General features: G+C 42.8%; 1 protein-coding gene across 1 annotated transcript in view; it reads right to left on the bottom strand.

Annotated features, from left to right (window-relative positions):
- Nucleotides 1–18,417, bottom strand: part of PASD1 (PAS domain containing repressor 1) — a 54,549-nt gene that overhangs the window by 3,045 nt on the left and 33,087 nt on the right. The window contains exons 10-15 of the mRNA XM_073227819.1: nt 7,320–7,389; nt 6,583–6,712; nt 4,227–4,429; nt 1,889–2,071; nt 1,338–1,535; nt 784–956 (exon numbers count right to left, since the gene is read on the bottom strand). Of these exons, the coding sequence (XP_073083920.1) occupies nt 784–956; nt 1,338–1,535; nt 1,889–2,071; nt 4,227–4,429; nt 6,583–6,712; nt 7,320–7,389 (957 nt within the window). The remainder of the gene's footprint in view (nt 1–783; nt 957–1,337; nt 1,536–1,888; nt 2,072–4,226; nt 4,430–6,582; nt 6,713–7,319; nt 7,390–18,417) is intronic.

The following is an 18,417-nucleotide window of genomic DNA, read 5'->3' as shown; positions in this document are numbered from 1 at the left end:
CCTCCTCAGGTGCATTCTGAGGAGCAGGCCAGTGGGAAAGAAGGCGCCAACCAATGCCACATGTCAGGGTCACGGATCAAGGGATGGCCCAGAAGGAAACCCAAAGAGCTCCGGGAGACCTGCTCAGAGCTGGCATCCATCCAAAAATATTTCTGGCACTAAGCATGTGCTATGCAAACTCTTCATTGCTAAGCAGAACCTTCTCTTTCTGACATTTGAGACCAAAGGCTTTATCACTGAGCAGGAAATGTGTTCAAGTCCTCATACTGCCTCCCAGGACTTAGTCCTTCTGTGTTCTTAGCTCTTTTTAGGTATCCAATGGGTATGTAGCAACTGTTTCACACCCACTTCCATCACATAGATTGTCAACGCCATGGAGAACCCTTCACCTGGTCTCATGTGATGACCACATCCCAGTGGAGCAGGAGAAGGAAGCTGAGACTCAGGACTTCCCCATAAACACCCTGGCCCAAAAGACCGGGCTTGGGTGGATGACGCCGAGGGATTTCCCAACCTGCCTGCTAAGCCCCTAGCTGGGAGGCTTCCTTGGGCAGCCTTCTATTTTCATGTAGACGTCCCTGTGCCATCAGTGCATTCCTGGCCAAGCACCGTGCATGCAGAGGCAGGGGGCCAGCGGCCACAGAGCGAGATGAATGGAAGCATGCTGCTTTGGATGAGGGGGTTTTTGGTGCCTTGTGGGCAAATTAGCCATGGTCTCAGGCATGGTGTCCAGCCGTGAGGGCAGTGACCTCGGCCTGTATCAGCATTCCATGCACTTCCTACCTCTGTCTCTCATCTTCCTGGCCAGAGTGCTGTTGCTCAGCTGCTAACATGGGCTGCGTCTGCATAACTGCAGTGCAGTCATCATAGAGGGGCAGGTGCTGCCACTGCTGTGGCTGCTGAGTCCACTGCTTCTGCATCTGTTGCAGCTGCTGCAGCAAGTATGGTTCCTGAGTCTGCCAGAGGAAGAGAGACAAAAGGACTTTCAGTGTCTGTGAGAGCTTCCCAGAGACGGATTAAACACTCCCACTCCCTTCTCCCAAGCCAACACCACAGTCAGCCTGCCTCTCTGGGCCTAGTGGTCTGGATGAGTGTCCACCTGTTTGGCTGGGCACCAGTCCCAGCCTTGCCCTGGCTGTGAGACACTGATATCCAGCGTGTGTGAGCATGGACATGTCCATGTGTGTCCAGGTCTAGTTAGCTGGCATTTTTTATCTCAGGCAAATGAATTGCAGCCAACTGACCAGCCACTACTGCCGCAGGAGAACCAGGGGAACCCAGATGTTTATGAAAATGAAGTCCCCTTTCAGCTACACAGTGAAAACAGGCCTCCATACCCAGATGGAGTCATCACAAGACTCCTCGGGCTCAATAGGGAATGTGAAAGAGTGGGATGAATGTGAACAACTCAAAAACTCAGGCTCCTTGAGATCTGGGGACATCTTCTTCATCTTCTCAGTGCGTTGTTTCTTGGGCGCTGGCTCCAAAGACTGAGGCTCAGGACTGTCACCGTGACAGGTGGCGGTTGGCTGCATCTGTAAAGATACAAGATAACAGAGGTCTTATCCAGGGTCCGAATGTTTCCTTAGATCACAAGACATGCTGGGCATGGAGCAAGACAGTCCCCAGTCAAGCCCAAAGGAAGCCTTGGCTAGGCGGAGCCACATCTGCCCCGGCCGGGCCTGGCTGGGCCCCCCTCAGCTCCAGCAGCCAAGAGAAAAAGGAGGAGAGCCCTAAGTCCCTGCTTAACATCACTGCGGATGCCCCACGCTCCCCTGGGACAGCAGCTGTCACTTCTAACAGGCCCTACAGACCAACTCCTTGAAGACTATTAAGGTCCCTTTCTCCTTTCCCACCTGTCACTTACAAGGAACTGGTTGCCTCTTACCTGAAAGTTGGATTCCTGCATTGCGTGAAGCTGCCTGTTTATCATTTCCAGTGCATCCTGATGTTTTTTGATGTCAGCCTGCAGCATCCTAGTCTTCTCGTCTAGCTGTTTCCTGAACTTCCTCATCAGTTTCAGTTCCCGTCTTCTGATGTACGATGTAATTGATGGTGGTGGTTGTAATATCTGTGGGGAGAAATCGCTTACGGTTCATCTATAGGGACACTGGCCTCACCAAATCCTACCATATTGTTTTACTTCCAAGTTTGAAAAGACAGAGAATGTGAACAACGGCCCTCCACTGCTGATTGCATTCATTACTAGAAAGTTTGAAGAAATGGTTAGAGAATCCAAAAATTCTAGATCAGAAGTGGATCATGGAGATCATTTAGTCTGATTTTCCCCCTAAACATAAAGCTGAAGAATTGGCCCAGAGACGTGAAGCAACCTGCCCAAAGTCCTCAGTGGAAGAGTCCGAGGACAGCAGGTCAGATCATTGCTGAGGCCTGTGGGACACTTCCACCAGCTGCCTGTTAGCAATGCAGAGTGCAGAAGAAGGCACAGGCATTCTCTCCATCGTCCCAGGGCACTGCACAGGCAGACACAGACCTGACCGTCACGCCACCTTCTAAAGTAGACGCTGCCCACAGGGTCACAATGCTTGGAGGCATGCTCTCCTCTGGGCCCTGGAAATCTCGTTTTAACTTGAGTAACAGCCTCAGGTCTGGAAACAAACAAACGTGTGAGTCTGTAGAAGGAGGGAGTGTTGGGAGACAAAGCGATGCTTCAGGTCGGCTGGAGCAGAGGGGATGAGACAGACCACACGTGGGAGGGAAGTGGGAAAGACCTGTGTGTAGACTGTCCACATTCAGGTTTTTCTTCATCAGCCACCTTGTGCTGCTGTGACGAGGAGTAGTCTAAAACACAGGCCTGACTGGGGAAGCAATATGCTCAGAGCTATGGCGGACAACATGCCTGCTGATAGCAGTACGGAAGATGAACTAATGGGAGACAGTAGGCCTGGAGCCAGACAGAAACCAGTCAGGAGGCTGTGGAGGTAACTCAAGGTAGAGATAGCAGGGGCCTGCAACAGACCATAGACAGGACGCATGGAAAGGAAGGGATGTATTGGAGAGCAATTAAGACGATGGGTAGGACTTCTCAAGGGACTGGCTGAGGAGGATGGGAAAGAGGTGGGATTCTTGGAATATAACTGTCAAATTGGAAATAACTCTTGTTTGCCTTGATGTGTGCCAGACACTGTATACATAAACAAGAGGAGAAAGCCCAACATTAACCTGATAAGACAAAGGTGCACATACATGCAACTACTAGAGAACAAAACAACACTCTGTATCCTACCATACTGTGAGCCTTCAACCCCTTCACGGTTAATGGAAGCACAAAGCAGAGTTACAAAAAGAGACTGAAAAAAACATCTAAGTTGCTTCTTGTAAATGTATTGCTAGCAGTGCAAACATGCCAGCAAGGTAGGCAGACCATTTCAAGATGGAGACACTGAGACTCAGGGATGCCTCAAGGCCACCCTGCTGGGGCCGGACTCGAACACTGCCTCCTGGCCTGCAGGTCTGCTCATTAGGAGCGGATACCCTTGGCATTAGGAATGAAGTAACTAGTCTTACACTTGGTAGTTAATGCGTAATACAATTCCACACAACAGACCAACATCAACTCATTATCTTGGCTGCCAATCCACATAGTAATAATCCTCTCTACTATAAAAGGTGATTGTCCAGAACTGTGGTTATGTACACAAATGTTGAGGGTAGAGGAGCAGCAGAGCAGTTAATCCAACTGTTTTGATTTGGCCTCGGACCATATACTGGTGCTGACATTTGAAGATTGTGTGTATCTAATATCCTGAAAGGCATGGTTCTAACCTAATAAGAGTTCCACTGTGAAAACCTAGCTTGTGGTGGAGAGGTGTTGATAGGGGTGGTCAGGAAAGCCATCGTCCCCTGAGACGGTCAGCATCCCCTCAGAAGTGATGGGAGCACGGCTCTTAAAAATACCGTCTTAGTAGTTAATCTTCCTATTTGGCTCCAGCCTTCTCTCAAGCACAAAGTGTCTTTGCGTATTTCACATTAAGAGTGGAACAAGGATCTGGTCTTTCCCAAAAAACCTCCAATCTCCCTGTTTGCGAGGACCCACTGGATCGTCAGCTGCATCTGAAAACCCAGTACAACAGAAATGGTGATACAGGTCAAAAAGAGATGAAAAGAGCACTTTCTGCAAAGTGAAATTGGACAAAAGAGTGAAGACTCAGGGATTTGCAGGGTTAGTGATCCATTCAAAAGTGTGGGGCAAGACTCAGAAGTACCTCAACACTGCTGCTAAGAGCCATGCTGGAGGGTGAGAAGGCCTCCAGCTCCACCTGGATCTCCTGCTCCTCCCGGTCCTCCTCCTCGTCCTCCTGCTGCACCTCCTCCAGCTCATCCATCTGGTCCAGGTCTTCCACCTTATCCCTATCATCCACCTGCTCCACCTTGTGTTCAAATTCAAGGCTGTGCAAAGATGATACAGCTGAGAAAGAAAGCATCATGGAATTCATGAACAAAAAGTAAAAATACCAACATTATCAAAGAGATGGCACAAATCTCTCTTTAATTTCTTTTGTAAGTCATAAAAACAAGAGAGTCCAGTTTAATTCCATATTAAGGATTAATGTGTCAGGAACCAGGAATAATTCAGAGCATTACTTTTTACCTCCATCCACTCAAGCACAAGAGGGTACCCCAATCCATTCGTGTTAAGTGTCTTTTCATTATAAAATTCTTTTGGCTCTGCTTCTGGAAATTTGGTTCCTGCCAACTGATAAAATCAAAGTAAACCTAGTCATAAATCACTTCTAAAAAGCCAGGTTCCTCCAAACGTAGGGGTCTCAGAGTCTTGAAGTGCCTTGGAGGTGTTGTGACTTGACTCTCCTCCAACAGCCCCAAAAAGCAAAGTGGGGGGCATGAGTTGAATAATGCAAATGGTTGAGTCATTTTGGAAAAGAGTTTGGCAGCTTTTTCACGCATACTTCCCATAGGACCCTGTAGCCTCAACTCCCAAGAATGTACCCAAGTACATAAAAAATTTATATTAACACCAAAAAAAAAACCCTGTGCAAATGTTTATAGTAGCTATTTTTGTAATCACAAAATACTTGGAAACAACCTAGACGTCGTTCTGTAGATGAGTGGACCACAACTGTGGTACATTTATGAATGCAGAACTACTCAGGAAGAAGAAAGGTGTGTGTGGATATATCTCACATGCATTTTATCTGTCTAGGCTTGAGAAACAGCCTAGACCAAAAAGGCTAGATACTGCATGGTTCCATGTACATGACATTCTGGAAAAAGGAAACCACAGGCAGACTGCAGATCGATGGCTGCCAGAGGATGGGGACAGAGCTTGAGTTCAGAGAGGCAGCGTGAAGGGATTTGGGGGATGACAGAAGTGTTCCGTCTGCTACTGGGGTGGTGGATACAGGACGCTGCTTTTGCCAAATCCACAGAACTGTGCACCCCCCAAGAGTGAATTTTACTGGGTGCAAATTTAAAATTGAATTGATCTTATGCATTTCAGAAATCACAATCATGAGTTCATGGACTTTGTCCCCCTCCCACCAAAATCAATTGTTTTGAAACGATGTTTTTAAGCAAAGCTTTGCAACAGCAATAATGAAAAGGTTGTTAAATACAGATCTGAAAAATAGAGGTATTTCTCAGATTTCACTTATATGTGGAATCTAAAAACCAAGACAGAGGTACAAAACAGAAATACACTCCTAGACATAGAGAGCAGACTGCAGATTGCCATGGGGGAGTGGGAGGGGGGTGAATTAGGGGAAGAGGATCAAGAGGCACAAACATCCAATCACAAAATAAGTAAGTCATGGGGATAAGAGTGCAGCATAGAAAATATAGCCAATAATACTGTAATAACTTTGTGGCGTGACAGCTGGTAGCTACACTGATTGTGGTGAGTACTTCATAATATAGATAGCTGTCAAAGCACGGTGTTGTTCACCTGAAGCCAACATAACATTGTACCTCAACTATATGTCAGGTTAAAAAATGACATAAGTAAATAATAGGGGCACCACCTCTGTATATGGAGATTCTGCAATACAAAGTCTCAATGAAAACATCAGCTAATTCAAAGACATGCTATCCACTAGGAATCCACCACTGCGGTAAGTTTTGCACTTTTAATAGTCAAATTTATGAAGTGCCTTTAATATTGAAACTTACCTAAGAAATACCACTGTTTTTGAGAGACTATCCCTTTTACCCTTTACTAACAATTCTTCATATAGCACAGTTTTTAGAAACAAGAGGTGCTCCTGGAACACAGCCACTATACCACAGCAGTGAAGATCGCACACCCGTGAGAGGATAAGGGGCTGTTCTCCCATGACTGAGCTCTAGACCCAATCTTTAGGAGAGAAAATTAAGTGGGAGGGAATAATACCATTCCCAAGCACTTGAAATAGGGATGAACTATTCATTTTCATTGCTCTCAAATCACATTCAAAAGTGGATCAAAGGTGAAGAAAGGTAGAATGAACTCTAGTGACCTCACACCATTATAAATAGAACATGGTCTTCATTTCAGAGACTGTGACTCCCGAGTAAGTCACTAGTTTTCTTCTGAGAGTCCCTATCCCAATGCCCAAATGTACTGACCTGGTGATGCACATGTGCTTTCCAAGGCCCACAGGCTGGACTCGTAAGTGGTATCAGACTCTGTCCCAGTTAGAGACCGAACAGATTCTGGTGATCCATATGGCTTGACCATTATAGTGTCAGTTTGATCCTGGGAATTTCCAAAAGAGAAGGAGAAGGCGACACATCAATTTAGAGACAAAGAGATATATAAACAACAGGAAATACAGGCAGAACACAAACTTTGACACATTTTACATCACAATTTCTAACATTGCTTCAAATCAACTGGACTGCTTAACACAAAGCCATCGTGAAACATGCCCTTGAAAAATATTGCTGGAAGATGATAACAAGCACCCATTATGGGTATCACATGCTATACATACATCAAACCAAGAAGAGAAACACAGTGTAGATGTGCTAAAAGCACAAGCAGGAGAAAAATGTGTGCCCATCAAAGGCCTTTCATTCTGAAATGTACTCACAAGTCAAAAAGACCTTGAATGATGGCATAGAGTTTAGCTTAATACTTTTTGAAGGTACTACTGGGACCACTCCAAGCATGGCAGTTACTGGCGCCCAAGAAGAAATAGCTAAAAAATGGCAAATGTGGAACAACACACTCACATGCTGTGTCCATATGGATACTTCCTGAAATCAGAACCTTTCTATGTTGGCAGCACACACTAAAGAATCAATATTAGTGGGGTAAAGGGCCAAGATTTTATTTAGTCTCTGGCTGTCTATGTACATACATGTGATGTAGCAGGAATAGGTTCAAAATACAGGGATTCCATTCCAGAACTTCTTTGGCCTTGATTGCATCTATAAACAGGTGAAAAGAGAGATGGTAAGTGTATGTCACTTGGCATTTAAATCTAAATTTTCTATAATACAGTAAAAATAAGGTTCAAATAAGAAAAATATTTGTTTTATTTTCTTAATACAGAGCACTATCATCTTTGAGGTGTTGCTTTGCCCGCAGAGAAAGCTGCTCTGCAGGATGTCTATGACATAATGTAAATCATCTGGCCCATCATTAAAACGAATTTTGCTGCAGGCCTCAAAGCCTTGACAGTGGTGAGCAAAGCAAGCTGAAAACAAAAAAGCCAAGTGCATGAGTGACCGCTCTTACATTTCAAAATTTTAAACCAAGTGCAATTACAAAAACTGCCTTCAGGCCAAAGTTAATCTTGTTTCCTATAATTAGAGGAATGCTCCATTCTCTGGCTCATTCACAATTCATTTTTATCAAAATTAGACTTCCGATGCCCAAGGTAAGAATGCAGCTTCATGGCACACTGGAGTCTAAATACTAGCTTCCTTTTCACCAAATAGTGGAAAATGAGACAGGAGAAGGAGGAGGGGGAGAGGAAGGGTAGGGGAGAGAATACGACTGAATGAGAGTTTTGTTTTTAACGCAATTACTCTTTAAGCCTTAGAAGCTGAATAACAGAGAATCCACTGTGGAAATGTACTTTGTTTTCGAGAGTCTTGCTTTTGAAGGCCGAAGGGTGAAAAGCCTCTCTCTTCTCCCCCAATGAGAAACTGCAATATGATATCAGGATAAAAAGCAAGACCCCAGAATAATAACACAGTGACAAAATGATACCTGTCTGTGAAATCTTCCCTGTTCAGTCAGAAGACACAAAATTAACAGACTAAGATTATACTGCACAGTTTCCAAAAGTCAGTACTGATCCAGTGAAGGAAATTTTCCATGCTATTCTTCACAGGACCCAGCCAAAAAATCCATTTTACTTATTTATTTATAATGGTGGAATATGAAGAAAAGTTTGAAAAAATGTATTTTGGATATCAAGGTATATAATATTTAGGATCTGTGGATTTCATTAGCTTAAAACAACTAGTTGAGGTAATTTACTCATTTGAGTGTCGGAGGGACTATAAAATGTCTCATCTGGGTTTCTTGCTGGAATGACTTTCAGCATCAAGGAACATGAACTGAGTTGCTTACAAATTTGCCCCTATATCATTTAAAGATAAAATTTCTAGAAGATTATCATCTGTATTTTAATTTTCTTTTCAGTCTCTACCTAAATTTATAAACCAGGTTAGCCTAACACAGTATTTTCTTCCTCAGTAAGTGCTTCTGCAAGGTTGTTCTTCACTTTCTGTTCCTTAGATTATCTGCCTTGCAGACCATTTTTTGGCCCTTGGCTTCGACCAGGGGCGAGTAGGAAATCGCTCTCTCAAGACCTCTCCCTGCGCTGCAAACTCACGTAGCCACCCGCCTTGGTGCCGCAGCCTGGGTGGTAGCAGACACCCCCACCCACGCGGTCAGTCCAGTTAGGCTCCGGCTCCTTCTCCCCATCCAGAGCTTGTCTTGGCGAACAGTGCCGCTTCCCACCCAGTCGCTCCAGACCGCAGCCTCCGAGTCATCTTGGCCTCCTCCCCCTTTCTCAGCACTCTTCCATGTTTCTATGCAGGTTGATGACTTTCTGTTCCCCTTTCCTACCTGGTGAATTTCCCAAAGGCTGTGCACATGCTTTGAACCTCTTGCGTCTCCAGCACCTAGTACAATGCAGAGCATTCACTAGTGCTTTATGGATAATTGCCAAGAGAATAAAGGAACAAAATGACCAAGCAACACAATTAAAATATCTGTATAGCCCTCACCCCAGGTCTGCTCAGCTTGACACAATTATTTTCAAGGACAAGCTGAGAGGCTTCCATCTGTTTCTTAAAAGCAATTAAATGCCACTGTATGGGTTTCTGCATAGTGAGCATGTTTACACCTGAGATACAGAGCATGTGAATGAATACACTGCTGCACTATCCAACATGGGAGCCACTAGCCACACGTGGCTAACCTAGAACCAAAATTAAATAATATTTAAAACTAAGTTCTTCAATCACAGCAACCACATTCCAAATGCTCAGTAGCTACATGTGACTAGTGGCTACAGTGTTAGAGCAGATTAAAGGGCATTTCTCTCAGCACAGAAGATTCGGTTTGACAGGGCTATACCAAAGGATGCAGTGAATTTTACTAAAGAAGGCAATGACTTTGACACCAGAACATTGGGGGGAAATGGTGCTTCACTTCGAACCCATGGGCTTGGATATCAAGAATGTAAAATAAAGGAAAGCAAAGCTTTCCAGATTCTCCAACAAATGTACATTTCCTCAAGGTCGATAGATGGCAAATATATGACTTACAATCAGAATATAAAAGTAATAAATAAGCACATACATTGTTAAAGGAGTATTTCATACCTAACTAGTCTATTCATGTAAATAATAATTCAGGCTCAGGATAGGAAGTGTAACAGAGGGTCTGCAGCCATGTACGTGGCTTGGTTAGGCGCAGATATGAACAGCCCTTTCCTTTCCCAAATTGTATCAGTTACTTTTCAAAAAGAAAGAAAATGATCAAAGAACGCTTTGCTAACTAGCTATATTTACACAGAACGAACAACTAATTTACAGAAGAAAAGGTCTCTGTCTCATTATGTAAAATCTCAAAATGTTACTCTTAAATTGGACCCTTAATGTTTTTTTACTCTCTCGCCATTTTAAATCTTTTCCTGAGGTTTGATATTCATTGGTTAAAGTACTCAACACTACTGAATTACTTTAATGGAGGGTTGTTCTTGGCTCAAAAAAGCATCTACATCCACTTGCTATATAAATGAAACTGTGAATATGTAAAAGATGTCTAATGAATACTATCTTTCATGTGTCGGTGCAGTACAAACGAGGGTGCGTTTTGAACAGTTGTAGCAGAGAGTTAGGAAACTGATGACAGTAATAGTATGATCCTAAATGTTTCCATTTGTTAATTTACAGCTGAGATGATCTAATCTGAAGCGATGGAAGGAAGGAAAACCAGATTTCCCTTCTTGGTTGCAGGTTGTGAATAAGGTTTAAGGAGATAATTTTTAAGATGGCTCGAACTAAAGGCAGTCTGCAGGCTCACAGAGGAAAGCCACTACCAAGCTGTGTGGGAAATGGGAAGTCTTGAGTCAAGGTGCAGGCATTTTCCTTTCTGCCAGGCCCAAGGACGTCGCCGGCCCCCTGGCACCGGGATTGGTACTAGCATCTCCACAGCCTACCCTTCTCCTAGAGTCAGGACGTGCTTAAGTGGCTACCTGGCATCATGCCTCAAAGAGCCTCCTGTTTTCCCCAGCCCCTGCCCTTGCATCCAGCATGGAAAGCAAACAGAATTTGGGGGTCACACAGACTTAGGCTTAAACCTCAGCTCTGACACTTCCTAGCTGCAAGACCTAAAGCGAATCTCTTAATTTTGCTAAGCTTGTTTCCTAGTGTTTAAAGTGAGAGCCAGAATATATATCTTGTAGGGTTCTTGTACAGATAAAATGGTGTTTAGAAAAAGTACTTTGGAATCTGGACAGTCCAATGTGATTATCTCAAATGCCCTCATTAGTCATTTTCTCTTTAATGGCTCCATTCCTCTACGTTTCATCTGCACTTAAATATATGATTTGGGGTGTATAATACTATAATTTGCTTAAAAGTGATTCTTTTCTGATTGTATTAATTCTCTCTTTCTGGAGAATGTGCTCCTCAAACGTGAGTGCCGCACGCACTGTCATTTCTCCATTCATTCAGACCCAAGAAGCGGACTCTCCGAAGGTGAGACCAGCAGATAGGGATTAGAGCTGCCGTTGCTATTTATCACCTAGACTAACCTTCCCCTTTGGGCAGGGGTTGGGAGGTGGGGTGTTGTATGGCTACAGGGCTCTGCATGTAGTGCACACTTGTAAATATCCCACCCCCCACCCCCCCCCACCCCCGAATGAATGTACAACCTGATCCCTCCTGATAAAAAACAACTACTCAGCCTTTTCAATACTTCTCCTTCAATCTAGCACCTTATAGTAAATAAATCATTAGAGAATGTAATCTTAATAGCCTTACATCATTCAAAAAATTGAATGCCTTTATTTTAGGAACCTTATCGAAAGGCAAATAGGCAAATGGGATGATTTTGATCAGTTCAGAAAACCAGTAACCTGGATGAATGCTCCATCGTGACCCTCAGTTAGCATAATACGACTGCGAACTAACCCTACTCCCTGCCGCCCCCAGCCCCCCTCTGACTGGGATCAGTTACTGAGTTCCTCTCACGTGGCAGGCATCTTTACACGTGTTATCTTTTGGGATCCTAAGACACCTCAATGACATGTGCTCTATTTTCCCCACTTTACAGAAGAAGGAAGTAAAGCTTCACAAGGTGGATAATGTCTAAGGTCATACCTAATAAACGACAGCACCAAAATATGCGCTTAGTCTGCCAAATCCTTATACCAGTGAGGGCAATGGTTACATCACCACCATCAGGGTGAACGGGAGCAGAACTTGCCACCTCAAAAGATGCCTCTTTGACATAAGGATTATCTCGAGCTGGTCCTTTTTAAGATATAGCAGACCCAGGCCAAACCTTGAAAACTGAGAAGGTACCTTTTATAAGAGGTATTTATATTTATAAGGGAAATGCATTAAGGTAGCTTCTGAGGCCACTTCGGCGAGTGACCCAGTTTTCCTGGGTCTCTCCCAGGTATGCTTACAGAGGCATACATGCTGTTAAACTTCTGTTTGTTAGCACCTGTCAATCTCTTTTCTTATAAAGGGTGTCTCAGCCAAGACCCTGGAAAGGTAGAGGGGAAAATAATTTTTCCTCCCCTCAAGGGAGTAGTAGAAATCAGATAATCTTTAGTTTTGCTCAGCTTCAGCCAGAAGTGTCTTGATTTTGCCACACCACATGTCAGTAGGACTTTATTTTTACTATCAAGGCAGGCATGTCCTGTAAATGATCAAAGCAGGCGTGTCCTGTAAGTTGAGACCACGTTGAACTCAGTTCCATTCCTTTACAGTCACACGACAAGCTAACTGACGAACATCCCCCCCGGGATGAACTGCAGATGAGTGTGAGCTGTCGCCAACTCCACCAGTGTGTCCACAGCACTACGCTCTCCACTCCTTCCAGAAAGGACGTGAACTTGCCCTGCTCCTGGCTCCTTCCAGCTTCCCTTTCAGAAAGGCTTTGCTTTTTCAGGACCGAAACAGATTCATCAAGTCAAGTTATTAACATCAAATTTGCCAAAAGCCAACTTGCCAATAGACTATTTGGCTAAATGGCCAATATATCAAAGGATCTATTTGCCAAATTGGCCAAATACACTGATTTGCCAAAAAATCTGTTCCATTAAACTATTCATAAAATGTACAGTATAGTGGGTTGGCACTTTGAGGCTTTAGGAGGAAGTAACGGCTTCAGGGCTCTGGGATCTTCAGGAACACACTTGGCTCCTGACCTCCTTTCTCGAAGGGGGCCCACCCTGGCCCTCTCAGCCCTCAGGCTGTGCTGGATGGTGGCTCTTCTTTGTTCCTTTTCCCCAGTACAAATCCTCCTCTCTGGTCCCCTGTTCCATCCAGCTGCAGCAGTAAGGGATTGGGGTGCAGACACATGACACCTTCCTTAAAATGCTAGTAGGAAAACTGACCAAGTATTATCTTTCAGGTATCTTCAAAAACTGTTAAAACTGTTCAATCTACTATAAATCACTGAACTTTATCAGTTAAAAGTTACACATTTGGGGAAAACTGGTAAACTTGGCCAATGAGTCGGTGGTGACAGAATCTGAAAAAATGCCACATCATTGAAAAAGGAGAAAATAAATTATTAAAGAATACTACATTAGAATGACTTGAAAAGAAATTCATATGAAACCCTAGAACACTGTTGCTAGTCATAAAAATGGTAAGCCACTTTGTGACTTTTAATTTTTAACCAACTGAACATTCCATTAAATGCTGAAGACAGGATATTCATTGATTGTATTTGAGAATGTAGTTATTGCAATAATCAAGAATAATATACTCATATGAAAAGATCCAAATCATTTGAATATATAACGGGTCCAAACTATAGCCCGTGAGCCAAAATTGGTAACAGCCTATTATTGTATATGGAAAGAATGATTTTTACTTTCTTAAAAGGTGTCAAAACAAGCAAAGAATATGCTATAGACCTTAATAGCCAGTAAAGCCTAAAATATTCACTATCTGGTCCCTTTCGGAAAAATACTTATTGACCCTTGAAATATATACAAGAAGAGTATTAGGATATGCTTGTTGAATCAATAAATTTGGGTAGATTTTGTGAACGGATCATTCAAAGGATTGGTTTCGTATGAACTGATTTTTGGCAATTTAGTCACTGGAAAAGTTGATCATTTGGCAGAAAACTTTCCAAGAATGTGTTTTTGGTGAATTCAGCTGGAGCTGCTCAAGACTACTCTCAAATGAAAGCCTGTGAATAAACAAACATATCAACATTTGAAAAAGCACAGGCAGGTGAAAAATTTACTTCTCCCGAATGACTATTGAAGTCAATGGAAAATCCAGAGTCCCACCAGAGAAGCCCAGTCTATTCTCACCCAGCAAAGCTCTTGATGGACCTGCAGTTGTTCAAGATCATAGTCTCCTTCTAACGAAAGGACAACAATTCCCACCCCTCCCTTTTTTCTTTTCTTCTTTTAACATGTTAACATTTGAATATGGAAACACTTTCTGCGTGACTTCTTCCAAAAATATCTTTTGGCTTAATTGATAATTTTTTAGTCTCAGGAATTTTTTTTGGATGGGAGGGTCAAAGTATGATCTTTCACTCTGACACCGTGAATGGGAGGAATGTGCCATTTGACTCTACCAGTCTTCTCAAGTAGAGTAACTTATACCATTGACTCTCCGACACTGAAGACACTGGCAGTTTTCAGGTGCAAATTCTGGCAAAAGGAACATGCGTGTTCTGACCCATTCCTCCAGGGCCAAGAAGGATAGAGTGGGAAATGTTTGTGGGGGATGTTTGTGTGAGTGTGTGCAAGGGGTGGGAGATAGGCAGAAAGTGAACTAAGATGGCTTGGGAAATCCTTGGCTGTCTTCCACTCATAGTCCCCACTCCAAGTATCACACCCCTCACTGCTCCCTGACCAAAGTGGGAAGAAGATTGGTACCCACGATAGGATGACTTAGAGTCTATAAGCCCCATGTACCCATGGCATCTTCCCTTCTTTCTGCTCAAGCCACAGATGTAATATTCTCATGGCATTTAAAATCATTGTGTGCACTGATAACATAGCTGATATATCTAAAGTTTTATATATAAGCTTGTATATAACTGAACCTACATCATGCAGAATAGTTCAGATAATTTTACATATTAGAATCTGAGAATTTAAAACAAAATGCTGAGAGTTTCAACTATGCAAAACATGGGGTCCTTTTTAAATTATGTGTTAGATAATTACTTTTATCACATAGATAAGAACACTCAATCCTTGTCTTAGTGATGGTAATTGACTTGCTTCCACCGCGGCTAATACACAACTTAAAAGAAACAAAACTCAGATGCTCCAACTCTCATGTATGTTGGTGTTTTCCAAAAGATGGAGTCCAGATGGGAACATTCCCACCCAAGGCTTACTCCGTTCATCTCATAGAAAACACCAGCCTCTAAAGGGCCAGTTTTAACTTCTCTAATGTGCTTTTTTGGTTACACCAGAAACACATCAAAAGATGAAAAACCTCTCACAGCACTCAGTGCTATTTCCTCACTAGAATGGAATAACAAGGAACATGCAGTAATAACACTTAGAGAGCACATACAAATTATCAACGTGGTAAAATTCCTGGCCTGATGTCCCCTGTACTTCAAAGGACAAGTCACCTACGGTAGGTAAGTGGTGCCTTGATGTCCAAGAATGAAAAGAAAGAAGAAAAACACCAAGTAAACAAAAGCCCTATTGCTGTGAAAATATGGTGGGCCATCCATAACCAACAACAAAAAAAGTCAAGGTTTTATCATCTTGAAAGAATTCTGCTGTTATTGGCCTCTTCTGAACAGTCCAGAAATATTAAGCAACCAGAAGGCACCTTTAGACCCTCAGTAGTGTTCTGCAGTCTGCCCCTTTTGCAAACGTAGAGAAGGCAACATATAGCATTGGTTGGAGAGTCACCGGAACATGCCTGGATCCCAGCCTGGATTCCAGCTGCTAACACTAAAGACATTCACAGGCAAAATGAATGCCAAGCCTACACAGCTCCCCATCATATATTTGTGGAAAATTCATTCCAGGAGAAATTCATAAATCAGACAAGAGACTGTACTAAGACCAGCACTGGGCGGTAAGATATAAAGAGAGTTTTCTCTGTTCCCACTTAGTAATAAGCCTTTTAGGCCAAGCCTTCCAGCAGAGGACAGGGTGTTCTACAGGGATGCATCTCCTGCTCCAGGAGAACAGTGTTTGAAGGACTAGAACTGACAGCTCAGATATGTTTTTATAATCTGTCTTTGGTACCATATTTACTTGCTGATTTCATTATTTTCATATTTTGATTAGCAAATATTTCTTCCAGTGTCAAATGCTCTGAAAACTTTTTTGTGAATTAAAGTTCATCACTGTTCAGCCAAAAGTATTCTCATGACATAGCACTTGAAAGCAAGGAAATGCACACAATGTTTTTTACATTGCAGTTCAGAGCAGGACCAACTTCTTTTAATACAACCAGTGGCTCCAGAAGGCCTGGCCTGGATACATATGTTCATGGTAAGGTTTTACCAAAGAGCCTATGTTTTATTTGGCATCTCAGTCTTCCTACTTTATAATCCACTCTCTCAGTCATTTCTCAAAAGTGACATTCTATGAGTTTCTTCTTTCACTTTTATAGGATTATTACTGAGGCAGTTGGGAGAATAAAGCAGCAGAGATCAGTCAAGATCCAGCCTATGTTAAAAGAAGAAACTTTTTATCCTCTGTCTTTGCTGAGTATTAAAGCACCAATAGTCTAAGTGTTGGCTGTGTAGATAGGAGATATGACTGTAAACTTGGCCCTGGTTTTCTTTTTCATTCTGCAAATCAGCCCCATTAGAGGCAAGGTGGACATATGGCTAATTCTATGCTTGTATCCTGGAATCCGAAAGCAAGTTAATTGAATAAGACATGTGACAATCTGAGCATATGATAACCCAGTGAATAAACAAATGAATAAGTAAATAATGAATCAACATATTAGGCAGAAAGGAGACAAGATGGGAGGGAGAGGAAAAGAAAGAGAGGAGAGGGAGAGAGAGAGAATCATGCTGCAGCAAACAGGGCAAGATGTCAACAGCTGTGAGCACAGACAAAGGTGCATAAAGATGGTAGTTGCTGCTAATATCCAAATAAAAAGATAAAAAGTTAAAAAAAAAAGATTAGTGGAGCTAAAGCAACAGAATATCCCAGGATACAGAGGGTAAAGCCAAACGCATTAAGGCAAGAGAGAGCTGGAGCCTGTCCCGTTTCTTGGGATCCTAACACACAGCCTGACGTCCTCATTGCAGGCTGACAAGTGAAAGCATTACATTGCTAATTGTCTGAGTAGAACAAGCAGCTGCCGGCACCGTTGCCCAGAACTCCTCTCCATAGACTAGGCTAATGCCCAGATACTTCAGCCCAGATTTTTGTAAACTCTGATATTAGACCTTCTTTTCATTAGTGTCTAAACTGTAGTGATTTCAGGGTTGCTTCAATGAGTTTTGAGTACAAACCTTATTTAGAGCTTTTCAAAAAATATTAACAATGAAATTGTTTATATCAATTGTAAACCTAGTAAAACAATCTAATGACTTCATGCTTTTAGATGATCAAAATAATTTGTCATGTAGCTGAAGGTAGAATATGGGTCGACTAGAGGTCATATAAACACAATGAAATTTAAAACTCAGAATCCTGAGACTGCTATCCCTTCTTCTAGCTTCTCTTCTTAATGTCTTCCCTTTTCAAGGACCAGGCCCTGCACCTAAAACAGGACAAGGTCAATGAAAACCAAGAGGCTGGTTCTGAGTCTAACAAGGACAGATGTGTGGGAATGGGCTCATGGGCCCAGCCTTTGACACCAGGCTGCTGAAAAGCACCCACTCCTTTCCTCATATCTGCTACTGCCGGATGTTGGCATGTGCATCTCCCGCAGGTGGGTGGGAGAACAGGGAATCAACTGCCTGGATGCTGCCTCCGCACTGGGAATTCCAGCATGCTCACACTGGGGCACACCCCCTCCATGCAGCAAGGACACATGAACAGTTTTCATGGAACAGTTCGGGTGTTAATGGATCTAGAAACATCTCCTAAGGATACAGGTTTAAAATGTGCTGGCTTTAAACAGAAAAAGAGAACAACCTTAAATTAATAGAAAAACAAGAATCTTGAAGAAACCACCAGACACAGACTTCAGGTCATAAACCAGTTTCACATGTAGGCATTTGCATTTAATAATGTCTTTGCAGCTCAGTTTAGGATTTAGAATAGTTATAAATTATGATTAGTTTCTATTTCAAAGTACTTCCTAAAGGGTAATAACTTGAATTTGTATCGTATTCTATAAAACATACACTAATTTACTTCTGAAAGCAGATAGATCTCATTTCTTTATCTTATTTGATTCATACACATTCTGCTGTGTATTTATACACTGCGGTGTATTCATACACATCCTTACCATTTATAGATAAAGAGCATGAAACTTAAGGAGGTTTCTCCAACATCACACAACTTGTAAGTGGTCAAACTGAGAAATAAAAGCCCCAAACTGAAATTTTAAAATCCCAATTCTATAATTTTAAAAATTTATCTATACCACCAGACCTCCATGGTATTTGCCAGTGGTGACAGGAGGCAGCGTGGGGTAGAATTAGCCAAGTAACCCACAGAGGGAGAGCGGGGAGCCCTGCCCAGGACTTCACATGGCACTGCATCATGGGGAGGAGTAGTGGTGACGGGCTCTGGTGTGGCCATCCTGCCGGGGCAGCGGCGAGCTGATGCGGGCCTG

The sequence above is a fragment of the Manis javanica genome, chromosome X (assembly GCF_040802235.1).
Source record: "Manis javanica isolate MJ-LG chromosome X, MJ_LKY, whole genome shotgun sequence".
NCBI lineage: Eukaryota > Metazoa > Chordata > Mammalia > Pholidota > Manidae > Manis > Manis javanica.
Note: the sequence above shows the minus strand (reverse complement) of the source record. Positions and strands in the feature narration are given on the sequence as shown.